This window comes from Dryobates pubescens, chromosome 36 (assembly GCF_014839835.1).
Source record: "Dryobates pubescens isolate bDryPub1 chromosome 36, bDryPub1.pri, whole genome shotgun sequence".
Taxonomy (NCBI): Eukaryota; Metazoa; Chordata; class Aves; order Piciformes; family Picidae; genus Dryobates; species Dryobates pubescens.
The window spans coordinates 6,375,627-6,393,067 of record NC_071647.1 but is presented as its reverse complement, the minus strand read 5'-3'; the positions used below and the strand labels follow the sequence as shown (position 1 = coordinate 6,393,067).

General features: G+C 59.3%; 1 protein-coding gene across 1 annotated transcript in view; it reads right to left on the bottom strand.

The window, feature by feature from the left end:
• Positions 1-16,629, bottom strand: part of MAP3K14 (mitogen-activated protein kinase kinase kinase 14) — a 55,915-nt gene extending 39,286 nt beyond the window's left edge. The window contains exons 1-2 of the mRNA XM_054176929.1: positions 16,552-16,629; positions 739-1,011 (exon numbers count right to left, since the gene is read on the bottom strand). Of these exons, the coding sequence (XP_054032904.1) occupies positions 739-991 (253 nt within the window). The 5' untranslated portion in view covers positions 992-1,011; positions 16,552-16,629. The remainder of the gene's footprint in view (positions 1-738; positions 1,012-16,551) is intronic.
• Between the last annotated feature and the right edge of the window lie 812 nt (positions 16,630-17,441).

Genomic DNA, 17,441 nt, shown 5'->3' with positions numbered 1-17,441 from the left:
GCCCCTGCCATGGGCAGGGACACCTCCCACCAGCCCAGGCTGCTCAAGGCCTCATCCAGCCTGGCCTTGAACCCCTCCACAGCCTCCCTGGGCAGCCTGGTGCAGTGTCTCACCACCTTCACTGTAAATAGTTTCTTGCTACTCTCCAGTCTATATCTCCCCTTCTCAAGCTTAAGCCCACTCCACTCCAAGCCCTTGTGCCAAGGCCCTCCCTGGTGTTCTTGGAGTTCAGGTACTGGAAGGCTGCTCTAAGGCCTCCCTGGAGCCTTCTCTTCTCCAGGCTGAGCAGCCCCAACTCTCCCAGCCTGTCCCCACCGGGGAGGTTCTGCAGCCTCTTGGTGATCCTCCTCAGGACCCACTCCTGATCCCTCAGCCATTTTCTACGTGCCAGCTTTAGTTTGGTTCTCTTCCCTTCCCCCCCCACTCCTTTCCCAACACCTTTCAGAAGTCAGCCAAGCAGAGGTGACCAAGCAGGACACAGATGTAGAGCCAGAGCAGGTAGGTGCAAGGGCCACATGCTGCTCTGGTGCTTCTGCCTCACTCAGTGGATTCTGCCACATTATTAGGTTGTTTCCTGAGCTTCCTAAATAGAGGCTGGGATGTGTCACCAGCTCCACTCTGCCCTGGGATTACAAATAGATGTTGTCTCAGCTCCCCAGGAGTGCAAACAGAGTGAAATCTCAGCCTGCATGCCACATTCCTTCTCCTCAATGAGCAGCAGCCCACACAGTTACTTACACTCTGCTTGGGCAATAATAGAAATTGATGCACAGCCTCCTTCTGTTTCTTCTTTTGCTGTTCCTTTGGTGATGACATCATTGAGGATTTTCCACTGACTGTGGAAGATGACCTTCTTTGAATCCTCCACTTTGCAGACACTGCTCTGCTTTTCACTTGCTGCCTCCTTCAGCCCCTTGCTGCCTGTGAGCTCCTTCTTCTGCTTGAAGGCTGGCTCAGGAGCTGCCTGGCAGGTAATTCCCATCACAGCCATCTCACAGGTTCAGAGAGTCACTGGGAACACAAAAGAAAGCAACCCAAAACAGATCACTTGTCAAAGTACTGCACAGGCAGAAGCAGCTTCATAACCCTGATGATCTCTAAGGGCTCCTCAAACCCCAGCAGTTCCATGACCCTGTTTTGGGAGAGTGCTGAAGGTAACTAAAGGCTTGAAACCAAGTCAAGGCTCTGCCCTACCTCAGAGCAAGGAACTGAAAAGACAGCCAAGACTGCCAGCTCTTCATCCCACTGGGGAGATCAATAACCAAAGCTCTTCATCCCACTGGGGAGATCAATAACCAAAGCTCTTCATCCCACTGGGGAGATCAATGACCAAAGCTCTTCATCCCACTGGGGAGATCAATAACCAAAGCTCTCCATCCCAGTGAGGAGATCAATAACCAAAGCTCTTCATCCCACTGGGGAGATCAATGACCAAAGCTCTTCATCCCAGTGAGGAGATCAATAACCAAAGCTCTCCATCCCAGTGAGGAGCTCAATAACCAAAGCTCTCCATCCCAGTGAGGAGCTCAATAACCAAAGCTCTTCATCCCAGTGAGGAGCTCAATAACCAAAGCTCTTCATCCCACTGGGGAGATCAATAACCAAAGCTCTCCATCCCACTGGGGAGCTCAATAACCAAAGCTCTCCATCCCAGTGAGGAGATCAATAACCAAAGCTCTCCATCCCAGTGAGGAGATCAATAACCAAAGCTCTCCATCCCAGTGAGGAGCTCAACAACCAAAGCTCTTCATCCCAGTGAGGAGATCAATAACCAAAGCTCTTCATCCCAGTGAGGAGCTCAATAACCAAAGCTCTCCATCCCACTGAGGAGCTCAATAATCAATAGGTTAACCAAAGAGGTTTTTGGACTGTTCTCAGTACTATAAATATGAAGCCACAACAGTATCAGAGAGAGATTTATTTCTTGCTGTGTAGCAGTAGGTTAACTACAACCAGTGAGGACACAGAGAAGAGGGAAGGCCAAAAGAGAGAGAAGACAGGAAAGATTTCCCCTGGCTGGCAGCTGGGAGGAATGGCAGCGTGCTCCACACCACAGCCAATCTGCTAACTGCTTTCTCCCTTGGGCTCAGTCACCCTCAGATCCATTCCTCATTTTCCCTTCCAAGGAAACAAGGCAATCATAGAATCACAGCATGGGTTGGGTTGGAAGGGAACTCAAAGCTCAGCCAGTTCCATCCCCCTGCCCTGGGCAGGGATACCTCAACCAGCCCAGGCTGCTCCAGGCCTCATCCAGCCTGGCCTTCAACACCTCCAGGGGGGGCACAGCCACAGCCTCCCTGGGCAGCCTGTGCCAGAGTCTCCCCAGCCTCACTCTCAACAATTCCTTCCTCCTCTCCAGTCTCAGTCTCTCCTCTCCCAGCTCAAAGCCATTGTTCCTCATCCTGGCACTGCCAGCCCTTGTCCAAAGTCCCTCCCCAGCTCTCCTGGAGCCCTTCAGGCACTGGAAGGCTGCTCTAAGGTCTCCCTGGAGCCTTCTCTTCTCCAGGCTGCACAGCCCCAACTCTCCCAGCCTGTCCCCACAGGTTCTGCAGCCCTCTGATCATCTCTGTGGCCTCCTCTGGAGCCTCTCCAGCAGCTCCAGGTCCTTCTTGTGCTGGGGGCCCCAGAGCTGGAGGCAGTGCTGCAGGTGGGGGCTGAGCAGAGCAGAGCAGAGGGCAGAATCCCCTCCCTGTGCTGCTGCTCTCCCTGCTCTGGCTGCAGCTCAGCACTCAGCTGGCTCTGGGCTGCCAGGGACCACTGCTGGCTCCTGGGGAGTTTATCACCCCCAAGGCCTTCCCCTCAGGGCTGCTCTCCAGCCTGTGACCTGCAGCTCCTTCCTTGATTCCCTTTCTCCTTCATCATCAGTAACTCCTGAAACTCTTGGTGAAGCCAAGCAGAGCTCTGGCAGATTGCTGCAGGGCAGAGGACAGTGATGGTGCTGGAGAAGACCTCTCTGCTTGGCAGTCAATCAGCAAGGGCTGCTGGCTGACCAGGGAGTGCAAATGGAGCTCCAAACAAGTCCCAGCATGGGCCAAACCCTGGCCAGCTGGCAGTGCTGAAGAAGGTGGAAGGGAGCCAGGGGTGGGAAGGGAGAAGCAAAAAGAAGCATTGGAAGCAAGGCCCAGAGGGACAGGAGAGGTGGGCACAAGCCAAGCTCAGGAGGTTTAACCAGACCAAGGGCAGGGTCCTGCAGCTGGGTGGAGGCAATGCCAGGCACGAACCCAGGCTGGGCAGGGACTGGCTGGAAAGCAGCCCTGAGGAGAGAGCCTTGGGGGTGCTGGGGGAGGAGAAGCTCAGCAGGAGCTCTCAGTGTGCACTTGCAGCCCAGAGAGCCAAGCAGAGCCTGGGCTGCAGCGAGAGAAGTGTGGCCAGCAGGGCCAGGGAGGGGATTCTGCCCCTCTGCTCAGCTCTGGGGAGACCCCACCTGGAGTACTGCCTCCAGCTCTGGAGCCCCTATTGCAAGAGGGATCTGGAGGTGCTGGAAGGTGTCCAGAGCAGGGCCAGGAGGAGGAGCAGAGGGCTGTCCCCTGGCACAGCTTGAGACCATGTCCTCTTGTTCTGCTGCTGCTTGCCTGTGAGAAGAGACCAACCCCCACCTGGCTCCAACCTCCCTGCAGGGAGTTGCAGAGAGCAAGAAGGTCTCCCCTGAGCCTCCTCTTCTGCAGGCTAAGCAACCCCAGCTCCCTCAGCCTCTCCTCCCAGGGCTGTGCTCCAGACCCCTCCCCAGCTTTGTTGCCCTTCTCTGGACACCTTCCAGCAGCTCAACCTCTTTCCTAACCTGAGGAGCTCAGAACTGGACACAGGACTCCAGGTGTGGCCTCAGCAGTGCTGAGCACAGGGCACAAGGACTTCCCTGCTCCTGCTGGCCACACTCTTCCGGATGCAGGCCAGGATGCCCTTGGCCTTCTTGGCCCCCTGGGCACACTGCTGGCTCATGTTCAGCCTACCATCGACCATTACCCCCAGGTCCCTCTCTGCCTGGCTGCTCTCAGCCACTCTGCCCCCAGCCTGTAGCACTGCCTGGGGTTGCTGTGGCCAATGTGCAGCCCCTGGCACTTGGATGTGTTCAGTCTCCTGCCCTTGGCCTCTGCCCATCTGCCCAGCCTGTCCAGGTCCCTCTGCAGAGCCTCTCTCCCCTCCAGCAGCTCAACTCCTGCCCCCAGCTCGGTGGAGATCCATCAGGAAAACACCAAACTGAGCTCGGCAGGGCCGGGGCAGGGAGCCTGGGGAGCCGAGTGCCTGAACCTTGGTGTGATGTGCAAATGAGTCACCTAACAACCTGGCAGGTCCACAAGGCAAGTCAACAATGACTCCATTGAGTGGCTAAAGAGAGAACAGCTGCTGTGCAGAAGCAGCTGATGACAGGATCCCACTCAGCCTGCCCAGCCCTCTGCCTCTCCTCAACAGAAATTGTGTCAGATCTGACTGCTGTAAACGAATCCCTCGGAGGAGCAGCAGGAGAGCCTGCCAGATGACTAACCCAAGCCACCAGTGACCAAACTGACAGCTCCAGAGCTATTTTTACCTCCACTCTCTCCCGATTTGCATTAACTCTGTCCTTCCTTGCCCCTCTGCTCACCTTCCAGGACCTTCAAGGCTTCGACCCCATCCCCGGCCCCCGGAACTCGCCGGGGTGGCTCCGCCAGCCCCGGGGGGAAGGGGAGAGGCAAGGCTGCAAGTCCTTCTGGGCCCTCCAGAGTGGGAAAGGGGAACCAGGAAACGTTCCTGAGATTAAAGTCAACAAAGCCCAAACCTCAGTGGGAGGCTGAGAGGAAAAGAAGCGGCAGCTCTTGCGGGCCAGGTGCTCCGGGAGCAGCCGCCGGGGGCCCCCGCCGGATTAATGTGTGACTCAGGTCTGCGAGGGCTGTGTGTGGGCAGCCCGGCTGCAAAGCCCAGCCCAGCCCAGCCCTGGAAGTGTTGCTACACAGCCTTCAGGGCCTGGAAAGAATCGAGCCCTCCATCAGCAGCCCTCCATCAGCAGCCCTCCATCAGCAGCCCTCCATCAGCTGTTCCTTCGGCGAGTGGTGGTGGCCAGCGCCGAGCGGGGCCGGCAGCAGCGGGGAGCAAAGCGCAGCCGAAGTGAAGCAGGACCTGGGGAAGAGATTTTGCAGCAGAGCCTTTGAAGCTCCCTGCTCTGAATGGCAGAGCCCCAGCGCTTGGGGGGGGGGGAGATGGAAGGGACCTCTGCACATCCTCCAGTGCAACCTCCCTGCTCCAGCACAGCAGCTTGCCCAGCAGCACAGTGCCCAGGAAGGGGTTGGAAGCTCTCCAGAGGGACTCCACAACCTCTCTGGGCAGCCTGCTCCAGGCCTCCAGCAGCCTCACACCAAACAACTTGCTCCTCCTGCTCAGATTGTGCCAAGTTTGTGCCCCCTGCCCCTTGTGCTGTCCATGGGCAGCACTGAGCAGAGCCTGGCCCCAGCCTCTTGCCCCTCATAGAATCATCAAGGTTGGTAAAGACCTCAAAGATCATCCAGTCCAAGCTGTCACCCAACACCTCATTAATACTAAGCCATGGCACCAAGTGCCACATCCAAGCCCCTCTTCAACACCTCCAGGGATGGGGACTCCACCACCTCCCTGGGCAGCACATCCCCAGGGCCAATCTCTCTTGCTGGGAAGAACTTTCTCCTCACCTCCAGCCTAAACCTCCCCTGGCACAGCTTGAGACTGTGTCCTCTTGTTCTGGTGTTGGTTGCCTGGGAGAAGAGCCCAACCCCCACCTGGCTACAACCTCCCTGCAGGTAGTAGTAGAGAGCAATGAGGCCTCCCCTGAGCCTCCTCCTCTGCAGGTGCTCACAGCTCCTTTAGCTCTTGCTCAGCTGCCCTCTGGGGCTGCTCTTCTGCAGGCTCCCAGCCCCAGGGCTCTCAGCAGCTCAGAGAGCTGCTCCAGGCCCCTCAGCAGCTTTGAGGCCCCTGTTGGACTCTCTCCAGCAGTTCCCTGTCCCTCTTGACCTGAGGAGCTCAGAACTGGACACAACACTCCAGATGTCCTCCCTGGGGCAGAGCACAGCAGGAGCAGAGCCTCCCTTGGTCGATGCTTTGCTTACTACCTCCCAGGACCCCATTGGCCTTCTTGGCCAGCAGGGCACATTGCTGGCTCATAGGGGACTTGGCCCCCAGCACCCCCAGGCCCCTCTCTGTGGTGCTGCTTGCCAGCAGGTCACTCCCTCACCTGTACTGGTTGCAGGGGTTTGTTCCTCCCCATCCCTGTGCTGCTGCTGCAGGGAGGCCAAAGCATTGGTCAGCCTTGTTAATCTGGACACAGGGACTTGGTCCTAGGGCCAGGCTGTGTGCAGCCCTTTACAGGGCAGCTCCAGGCAAAAGGGAAGCTTGGGAGCAGTCAATGGGCACCAGAGGCTCCAGAGCACCACCACCAAGGAAGGGAATCACCCAGGTGGGACACACTGGAGCTGTGGTTCCACTCAGCACCACTCCAGTACCAGCACAGCCTCCTGCTGAGCTCTGCCTGTGCAACACCAGGAGGCTCCAGCTGGAGGGTGGATTTTCCACACCCCAAACTGCTTTTCACAACCTCCTCTCCCTCCTCCAGGTCTCTTAGGTTCAGCTGTAGCTCTTGACCTCAATACCTCTGACCCTCCTCCCCCTGCTCATCATTTCAAGGAGGACAGGGGAGGTCGGGGAGCAGGCAGAGGTGGATGCTGCACCCCGAACCCCCCAGGGGCTCTTGGCAGCAGCCTCACAGGGTGCTTGGTGCTTATCTCCTCCAAGGCTTTACTCTCACCCCTGGTTAAGTGCTGGCAGCTCTCAGAGCTGTAAAACACAAAGTGAGGGTTTACAGAATGAGATCCAAGCACAGCAGCAGCTGTGCCATGGAGCCCCCAGCCCAGCCAGCAGCAGCTGTGCCATGGAGCCCCCAGCCCAGCCAGCAGCAGCTGTGCCATGGAGCCCCCAGCCCAGCTGTGCCATGGAGCCCCCAGCCCAGCCAGCAGCAGCTGTGCCATGGAGCCCCCAGCCCAGCTGTGCCATGGAGCCCCCAGCCCAGCCAGCAGCAGCTCTGCCATGGAGCCCCAGCCCAGCCGTGCCATGGAGCCCCCAGCCCAGCTGTGCCATGGAGCCCCCAGCCAGCTGTGCCATGGAGCCCCCAGCCCAGCCAGCAGCAGCTCTGCCATGGAGCCCCAGCCCAGCTGTGCCATGGAGCCCCCAGCCAGCTGTGCCATGGAGCCCCCAGCCCAGCTGTGCCATGGAGCCCCCAGCCCAGCCAGCAGCAGCTCTGCCATGGAGCCCCAGCCCAGCTGTGCCATGGAGCCCCCAGCCCAGCTGTACCAGGGAGCCCCCAGCCCAGCCAGCAGCAGCTCTGCCATGGAGTCCCCAGCCCAGCTGTGCCATGGAGCCCCCAGCCCAGCTGTGCCATGTACCCCCAGCCCAGCCAGCAGCAGCTCTGCCATGGAGCCCCAGCCCAGCCGTGCCATGGAGCCCCCAGCCCAGCTCTGCCATGGAGTCCCCAGCCCAGCTGTGCCATGTACCCCCAGCCCAGCTGTGCCATGGAGCCCCCAGCCAACCGTGCCATGGAGCCCCCAGCCCAGCTGTGCCATGGAGCCCCCAGCCCAGCTGTGCCATGGAGCCCCCAGCCCAGCCAGCAGCAGCTGTGCCATGGAGCCCCAGCCCAGCCGTGCCATGGAGCCCCCAGCCCAGCTGTACCAGGGAGCCCCCAGCCCAGCCAGCAGCAGCTCTGCCATGGAGTCCCCAGCCCAGCTGTGCCATGGAGCCCCCAGCCCAGCTGTGCCATGTACCCCCAGCCCAGCCAGCAGCAGCTCTGCCATGGAGCCCCAGCCCAGCCGTGCCATGGAGCCCCCAGCCCAGCTCTGCCATGGAGTCCCCAGCCCAGCTGTGCCATGTACCCCCAGCCCAGCTGTGCCATGGAGCCCCCAGCCAACCGTGCCATGGAGCCCCCAGCCCAGCTGTGCCATGGAGCCCCCAGCCCAGCTGTGCCATGGAGCCCCCAGCCCAGCCAGCAGCAGCTGTGCCATGGAGCCCCAGCCCAGCCGTGCCATGGAGCCCCCAGCCCAGCTCTGCCATGGAGCCCCCAGCCCAGCTCTGCCATGGAGCCCCCAGCCCAGCTGTGCCATGGAGCCCCCAGCCCAGCCAGCAGCAGCTGTGCCATGGAGCCCCAGCCCAGCCGTGCCATGGAGCCCCCAGCCCAGCTGTGCCATGGAGCCCCCAGCCAGCTGTGCCATGGAGCCCCCAGCCCAGCTGGGCCATGGAGCCCCCAGCCAACTGTGCCACAGAGCCCCCAGCCCAGCTGTGCCATGGAGCCCCCAGCCCAGCTGGGCCATGGAGCCCCCAGCCCAGCAGCAGTTAGCTGATGTCTGTGCTCCTCCTGTGAGGAGCTGACACACTGGAGAAGGTCACTGGAGACTTGGAAGGAGGCAGAATTAAGGAGACACTCAAACATTATCAATACAACAGCCTCTGATCCTTCATAACCTCCTCCCTACATCCTGTTCTGCATGGGTCAGCAATGTGCCCTGGGGGCCAAGAAGGCCAAGGGGGTCCTGGGCTGCACTCAGAGGAGTGTGGCCAGCAGAGCCAGGGAGGTTCTCCTCCCCCTCTGCTCTGTCCTGGTGAGACCACACCTGGAGTATTGCATCCAGCTCTGGGCTCCCCAGCTCAGGAGGGACAGGGATCTGCTGGAGAGAGTCCAGGGGAGGGCTGCAAGGATGCTGAAGGGACTGCAGCACTGCCTGGGGAGGAGAGGCTGAGAGCCCTGGGGCTGTTCAGTCTGCAGAGGAGAAGGCTGAGAGGGATCTGATCAATGGCTATCAATAGCTGAGGGCTGGGGGTCAGGAGGGAGGGGCCAGGGCCAGGCTCTGCTCACTGTGCCCTGGGATAGGCCAAGGGGCCATGGATATCAACTCCAGCACAGGAGGTTCCAGCTCAGCATGAGGAGGAACTTCTGCACTGTGAGGCTCCCAGAGCCCTGGAGCAGGCTGCCCAGAGAGGTTGTGGAGTCTCCTGCTCTGGAGCCTTCCCAGCCCTGTCTGGATGTGTTCCTGTGGGACCTGTGCTGGGTTCTCTGCTCCTGCTCTGGCAGGGGGTTGGGCTGGAAGATCTCCACAGGTCCCTTCCAACCCCTGACATCCTGTGAGCCTCTGACCTGTGATTCTCTAAGCCAGAGCATCTTCAACCTTTCCATCCTTTTCTCAGTGGTGCCCAGGGACAGGCCAAGGGGCACAAACTGGAACCCAGGAGGTTCCACCTGAACAGGAGGAGAAACTTCTTTGGTGTGAGGCTGCTGGAGGCCTGGAGCAGGCTGCCCAGAGAGGTTGTGGAGTCTCCTGGTGTGCAGAGCTTCCAACCCACCCTGGGCATTGTGCTGCTGGGCAAGCTGCTGTGGGTGCCCTGCTGGAGCAGGGGGCTTGCACTGGGTGATCTCTAGAGGCCCCTTCTGACCCATGCTGGGATTTTGAGATTCTGTGGCCTCAACTGGAAGCTCTTTGTGGCAGGCACCTTTGAAAGCCATTTCTGTGCTTCATGAAGTTCCAGGTACACAGAAAGAGGCTCCCAGCTGGCAAAAAGTGATGCAAGCTCCTGTCCAGCACTGAGAAGGCTCCACAGCAGAGCTGAACATGGGATCCCTGCTCTGGGGAGACCTCACCTGCAGAGCTGTGCCCAGCTCTGGAGCCCTCAATGCAGGAAGGACCTGGACCTGAGGGAGTGGGTCCAGAGGACACCATGGAGATGATCAGGGGGCAGGAGCTGCTCTGCTACAAGGACAGGCTGAGGGAGCTGGGGCTGTTCAGCCTGCAGAAGAGAAGGCTCCAGGGAGACCTTAGAGCAGCCTGCCAGTACCTGAAGGGAGCTCCAAGAAGGCTGGGGAGGGACTGCTCAGGATCTCAGGCAGTGCTAGGACTGGGGGGAATGGAATGAAGCTGGGGGTGGGGAGATTGAGGCTGGAGGTGAGGAGGAAGTTCTTCCCCATGAGAGTGGTGAAGCCCTGGGATGGGTTGTCCAGGGAGGTGGTTGAGGCCCCAGCCCTGGAGGTGTTTAAGGCCAGGCTGGATGAGGCTCTGGCCAGGCTGATCCAGTGTGGGGTGTCCCTGTCCATGGCAGGGGGGCTGGAACCAGATGATCCTTGGGGTCCCTTCCAACCCTGACTGATGCTAGGATACTATGACTGCTCCCAAAGGCCTGCAGTGACAGGACAAGAGACAATGGCTTGAAATCAGAGCAGAGCAGATTGAGATTGGCTGTGAGGGACAAGTTCTGCACCATGAGGGTGGTGGAACACCTCAGCAGGTTGCTCAGGGAGGTGGTGGAATCCCCATCCCTGGAGACATTCAAGGTGAGGCTCAACAGGGCTCTGAGCACCCCGGTCTGCTGGAGGATGTCCCTGCTGAGTGCAGAGGGGGTTGGATGGATGACCTTTGGAGGTCCCTTCCAACCCAGACCATTCTAGGACCCTGCTTGGCCTGCCTTGGTCAATGTTCCCTTGCCAATGGCTTTATGGAGAGTTTCAGTGGATTATTCCCCACATTTGGTGAAGAAGAAGAAAAGCCTTCAGAGGATGCAGAGTCCTCCTCCCAGCCTGTGAGTGCTCAGCAGCAGTTTCACATTGAAGAGGGAGGGGGAAAAAAAAGCCAGAAAGAAGACAAATCATGTTGTCTCAGTGAGGTTTCCCACTTCCTTATTGAGAAGAGCTTTATGAGCAACTCATTAACCCAGGTTAAGCCTCCTCCCTGCAGCTGCCACTGCTGCGCCGACACCACACAGGGCAGCCCCTCAGCTCTGCTGACCACCACAGCAGGGCAGCAGCTGGGCTGGGCCAGAAATGTAGGCCTGGCTGGAGCAGGAGATGTCAAGGGAGAAGAACACCACCCAGCTTTCTGGGGACCTTTCAGTCCTGACAAGGAGTTGAGAGAAGTGCCAAGTCTGCAGGAGGAAGAACCTGGCCAGGGCAGGGGCGAGGGAACGAGCGCCCAGGGACCTCCGACCCCGTCCGAGCTCACCCGTTCCAGCAAAGGAAAGGAAACCCACCTGGCAGGCTCCTGAATCACACTGACCCTCTGGTGCCCAAGGAGCAGATCTGTGCACAGAAGCCCTCTCAGAACCTCTCCCTGGGTGGATGCTCGGGATGAGCTTCCCGGCCTGCCCCCGGCGCAGACGGAACTGAAACGCAGAGGGTTCTGGTTTCGGCCCTGGCAGCTTGAGGCACACTGCCGTGGCAGGGGCCTGGGGGGAGGTTACTTCAACTGGCTCAGGGCTGTCAGCAAAGAGGAGTTTCAGTTTCTGTCAAAGGGACTGAGAGAAAGGAAGGCAAAAAAAAAAAGAGCTGCAGCAGTCCCCACAGCTCCTCACAGAATCACCGAGGTTGGAAGAGACCTCAAAGAGCATCCAGGCCAACCTGTCCCCACCAGACCTCATGGCTAAAGCATGGCACCAAGGGCCACATCCAATCCCCTCTGGAACACCTCCAGCCTGGAGAGGAGGAGGCTCAGGGGAGACCACATTGCTCTCTCCAACTCCCCGAAGGGAGGTTGTAGCCAGGTGGGGATTGGTCTCTTCTCTCCAGCAACCAGCACCAGAACAAGAGGACACAGTCTCAAGCTGTGCCAGGGGAGGTTTAGGCTGGAGGTGAGGAGAAAGTTCTTCCCAGAGAGAGTTGTTGGCCACTGGAATGTGCTGCCCAGGGGGGTGGTGGAGTCCCCATCCCTGGAGGTGTTCAAGAGGGGATTGGATGTGGCACTTGGAGCCATGGTTTAGTTATGAGGTCTGTGGGGACAGGTTGGACTTGATGATCTTTGAGGTCTCTTCCAACCTTGGTGATTCTGTGATGCTGTGATGGTGACTCCACCACCTCCCTGGGCAGCACATCCCAAGGGCCAACAACTCTCACAGTGAAGAACTTTCTCCTCACCTCCAGCCTAAACCTCCCCTGGCACAGCTTGAGACTGTGTCCTCTTGTTCTGCTGCTGCTTGCCTGGCAGAAGAGCCCAACCCCCACCTGGCTCCAACCTCCCTGCAGGGAGTTGCAGAGAGCAAGAAGGTCTCCCCTGAGCCTCCTCTTCTGCAGGCTAAGCAACCCCAGCTCCCTCAGCCTCTCCTCCCAGGGCTGTGCCCCAGACCCCTCCCCAGCTTTCTTGCCCTTCTCTGGACACCTTCCAGCAGCTCAACCTCTTTCCTAACCTGAGGAGCCCAGACCTGGACACAGGACTCCAGGTGTCACCTCAAATCCCTCTGCAGGCTGTTGGAAGTTAATAGGTTTAAGAGGGGGGAGGGAACCCAAAACACCTTCCCTTGGCCATCTAAGAGTTCCAAAGCAAAAAGAAACGGAATGCCTGACTGATTAAAGTGCTGGTGAGTCAGGGTGCTCAGAGCCTTCACCTCCTCCTCTCTAACCACTTGCCTGGGCAAGGGGCTCCTGAGCAACTCCACCTCTCGCAGTTCACCTGGAGATCACCAGGCAGAGCTCAGCACCACACAACTGCCTGCTTGCAGGGTTTCACTCCCAGCCTCCAGGTCCAGGAGTTAAGCTGTGCTCCTGAACGACAGCAGGCATGCAAACACCTGCTTTAAAGTGGTTTGATAGGAAACACAGCAGAAGCCCTCTTCAGCCACCCGCCCTGCTTACTGTAAACAGCAGCATAATGAGCTGCAACCTCCTGCTGGCTGCCAGGCATTAGACTACTGCACTGCTTTGGTTGCAAAGCTGGGGGGAAAATGTGTGACTGGCTTTACCCATCAGCAGGGTTTCTAAAAGCATCCAAACACACCTAGCTCCATTTCCTCAGGTACAAGCCAGAGCAGAACTCAACCCTCCACACTTCCCTTTGTGCTGCTGAATAAAAGCTGTGACCAAACTTTGGCTGCTCAGGGGTTAGAAACATCCCCACAGCACATTCCCATGGCAAATCTCTCTTGCTGGGAAGAAGAACTTCCTCACCTCCAGCCTAAACCTCCCCTGGCACAGCTTGAGACTGTGTCCTCTTGTTCTGCTCCTGCTTGCCTGGGAAAAGAGACCAACCCCCACCTGGCTACAGCCTCCCTGCAGGGAGTTGCAGAGAGCAAGAAGGTCTCCCCTGAGCCTCCTCTTCTGCAGGCTAAGCAACCCCAGCTCCCTCAGCCTCTCCTCCCAGGGCTGTGCCCCAGACCCCTCCCCAGCTTTCTTGCCCTTCTCTGGACACCTTCCAGCAGCTCAACCTCTTTCCTAACCTGAGGAGCCCAGAACTGGACACAGGACTCCAGGTGTGGCCTCAGCAGTGCTGAGCACAGGGCACAAGGACTTCCCTGCTCCTGCTGGCCACACTCTGCCTGCTGCAGGCCAGGCTGCCCTTGGCCTTCTTGGCCCCCTGGGCACACTGCTGGCTCCTGTTCAGCTGCTCTCCACCAGCACCCCCAGGTCCCTTTCTGCCTGGCTGCTCTCAGCCACTCTGCCCCCAGCCTGTAGCACTGCCTGGGGTTGCTGTGGCCAATGTGTAGAACCTGGCAGGTGTTTCCCAACCTGGTTAATTCTATTCTATTCTATTCTATTCTATTCTATTCTATTCTATTCTATTCTATTCTATTCTATTCTATTCTATTCTATTCCATTCCATTCCATTCCATTCCATTCCATTCCATTCCATTCCATTCCATTCCCTCCAAGAAGTGGCTCATTCCTCCCTGCTGCTTTGTAAACCATAACAGGCTGGAGGTGAGGAGAAAGTTCTCCCCAGAAAGAGCAATTGGCCACTGGGATGTGCTGCCCAGGGAGGTGGTGGAGTCCCCATCCCTGGAGGTGTTCAGAAAAGGCTTGGATGTGGCACTTGGAGCCATGGTTTAGTTGTCAGGAGGTGTTGGGTGACAGCTTGGACTTGATGATCCCTGAGGTCCTTCCCAACCTTATTGATTCTATGAACAGAAAGCATCAGAACAAACTTCAACCCCCACCAAAGGCTTTTTGACCCAGCCTGGCTCAGCTGCTCAGGACCCTGCTCAAGGACACTCTGAGGTTTAAGACCTATTTGTGGAGCAAAGCCATCCCCTAAAGGATTAGAAACAAAGCAATGGACAACTTCCAACACCAACCACAATCAAAGTGATGCTGCCCAAGCAGGCAGCACTGAGTTCCCACCAGTTGTTACTGCAAACTGCTCTGCAGCTCAACCCCATTTAGACATCCCACAAAAGGGGTGAGGGAGCAGCGAGGCTGAACTGCCAGACAAACCCACAAGGATACTGAAACTGAGGATGGACAGGACCCTAGAGTTGGTTTTGGTTGGAAAAGACCTCGAAGATCATCCAGTCCAACCATCAACCCAACACAACCACAGCCATTAAACCATGGCCCCACGTGGATACCTCCTGGATCACCTCCAGGGATGGGGACTCCATCACCTCCCTAGGCAGCCTCTTCCAATCCTTGACCAGTCTTGCAGGGATGAAATTGTTCCTAATCTCCAACCTAGACCTCCCCTGGCAGCCTTTCAGGCTATTTCCACTCCTATCACCTGATACTAGGGAGAAGAGACCAAGTCCCACCTCACTCCAGCCTCCTTCCAGGCAGTTGTAGAGAGCACTGAGGTCCCCCCTCAGCCTCCCCTTCCCAGGCTTCCTCAGCTGCTCCTCATAGAGCTGTTTCTGTTGGAAAAGGCCTTTAAGACCCTCCAGACTAACCATTAAGTGTAAGACAGAAGCACTTCTATGTAAACTTACTTTATGCTGGGGTCCTGCAAACTGAATGATGACTTTACACTGTCAAGCAGGAACTGAGCAGAGCACTGTTTGATTGTCCAGCCTGCATCAGCTCCTATGAGACAAACTCCCCCCAGTCACTGCAAAACTGCCTCTTAGGCACCACAAGGTCAATATTCCTCAGGACCCTGATGCCACTGAACTATGACCAGCAAAACTCAGTTCCCTGCAGGCCACAGTCCCACACGTGCAGCCCTCACAGAGCTCCTTCTGCTTCCCCCATGGATCCTCTTGACCTCCCTTCCCAAGCATCTCCAGACCCTTTCCTGACTTAGGTCTCTTTTACTTCAAGCCAGCTGCTCTGCTTGGAACTTAGATATCTTTCTGACTTCCAGGCCTCTGTCTAGGTTGGACAAGAGGAACAATTTCCTCTCCAAAAGGGTAAGTCAAGGCCTGGCCCAGGCTGCCCTGTGCAGTGGTGGAGTCCTCACCTCCGGAGGGGTCTCCAGGCAGTGTAGATGTGGTGCTGAGGGACATGCTTCAGTGGTGTCCCCCCAGTGCTGGGTTAAGGCTTGGACTTGATGATCTTGAAAGCCTTTTTGAACCTAAATGATTCTCTGATTTGACTGACACCTGCCAGCAAGCTTCAGAGGTGACAGAAGGAGAGCTCAGAAGACAGGATGGTCACATTTGGCTCCATCCTCTTAGAAGGCAGAGTAAGAACCAGGCAGCACCTTGGAACTGGAATGAGACTGAGGGCAGACAGTGGCAAAGCTCCTTAACTCCAGAGCTGGTGGATCAGGCCCTGCAAACCCTTTAGGATCTGGGGTTGTTGGGATGTTTGTTTGCTACACTCCTCCTTCACGGCACGCTACACACGGCTCCACTCTCACAGCAGTTAAAATTTAATAGTTAATAGCAAATGACTCATTCTGAAGGAATCTGCTGGCCATGCCAGTAACAGATTTCAGCTCAGTTCGGACGCAGCAAGGCAGCACTCTGCAGCCAGGTCTTTCAAAGCCCGACTCGATTATTCTTATCGGCAGGGTGGGAGCGAAGCCGGTGCGAGTTATTACTCACCCCGGAGCTCAGAAAGCCAGCTGAGAAAGAAACACAGCCCTTGTTTACGGACGCGGGTTTCAGATCGCTGCTTCTGACATGTGCAAAGCACCCAACACACGTTTCTAATGCAGCCGCTTGAAGGAGACAGGAAGCATCTGAGATCAACCCCAGCGGCAGCTTATTCATCAGCGAAGCAGCGCTTGGGACCTTACAACCTTCTGCCAGACAAGCGGCGTCCGAGCGCTGGGCTGGGTGCGAGGGGAGCGGGAGCGGCTCGGGGATCGTCGTGCGCTGAGCGGAGCCCAGCCCAGCGCCCTGCTCCCCTCGCCACGGCCGGGGCTGGCTGTGGGACGGACACCGGGCGCGGGGACGGCAAAGCGGCTCCATTGCCCCTGTCGTGTGGGAGCGGCGCGGCTGGCAGGGAAGCGGGCGGCTCAGGGCCGAGAAGATTAGCTTCCCCTCGGAGACAGAACGTCCAGGCTTTACACACACCGAGAGCGGCTCGGGGCGCCGCCGGGGTCCCGGCAGCGGACAGGGCAACCTGCGGCAGCGGGCCCCGGGAGGAGCCCGTTAGTCAGTAGGTACCACTCAGAGCACCCAAGCACTCCCAGCGGGGCATCGGCGGGAAACGGACTCTCCTCTCGCCCGGTCCGGGCCATCCTCCCGCTAGAGGCAGGCGGCGAGCACGGAGCTCCCTCACACCCTCCTCCCGGAGCCGACCGCGGAAGCACCAGCGGCGGCGATGCCGGGCTCCGTCAGGCCTTATCAGACAGAAGTACCCCGCGATCGCCGTCCCACCCGGATCCCCCCACCGGCCTCGGCCCCGCTCCGCGCCCCCTGACCGGCCGCACCTACCGCTGGAGCCCAGCGCGCCACGGCCCCGCGCTACCCCTCAGGCCTCCCCAGCGGCGCCCCGCTCACTGACAGGCGGCGGCCACGGCCGGACCCGCCCCCCTGGACCCTCGTAGCCAATCAGCGCCGCGCCACGCCGCGTGACAGCGCCCCGGTCCAGCCCCCGCCGCCCGCGCGCGCTCTACCACCGCCCGGCCCCGCCCCGCCCCGCCGGCTCCCCGGAGGCGGGACGGGCTTCCCAGAAGTGGGCGGGGCTTCCTGCAAAACAGGCCACGCCCCACGGCGGCTCGTCCTCCGCTCTACGCATGCGCCGGGGTGGCGGTGGTGATGCCGTGGTGTGGCCGAGCCGTGTCGGGTGCGCGTGCAGGCGCGGGCGGGAGGGGCGCGTGCACCCCGTGGCTTTTAAATGGGCGCGCGGCCGTTCGCGCTGGTTTCTCGCGCGCGTCTCTCGCGCGCGTCTCGCTCCCGTTCTGGCCCGGTGCGAGGCCTCGCGCCCGTCCTCGGCTCCGCTCCCCCCTTGCCCGGCCGCTGCCCTCCGCTCCGCTCCCCCTTGCCCGGCCGCTGCCCTCCGCTCCCCCTTGCCCGGCCGCTGCCCTCCGCTCCCCCTTGCCCGGCCGCTGCCCTCCGCTCCGCTCCCCGTTGCCCAGCCGCTGCCCTCCGCTCCGCTCCCCCCTTGCCCGGCCGCTGCCCTCCGCTCCGCTCCCCCTTGCCCGGCCGCTGCCCTCCGCTCCGCTCCCCCTTGCCCGGCCGCTGCCCTCCGCTCCGCTCCCCGTTGCCCAGCCGCTGCCCTCCGCTCCCCCTTGCTCGGCCGCTGCCCTCCGCTCCGCTCCCCGTTGCCCAGCCGCTGCCCTCCGCTCCGCTCCCCGTTGCCCAGCCGCTGCCCTCCGCTCCGC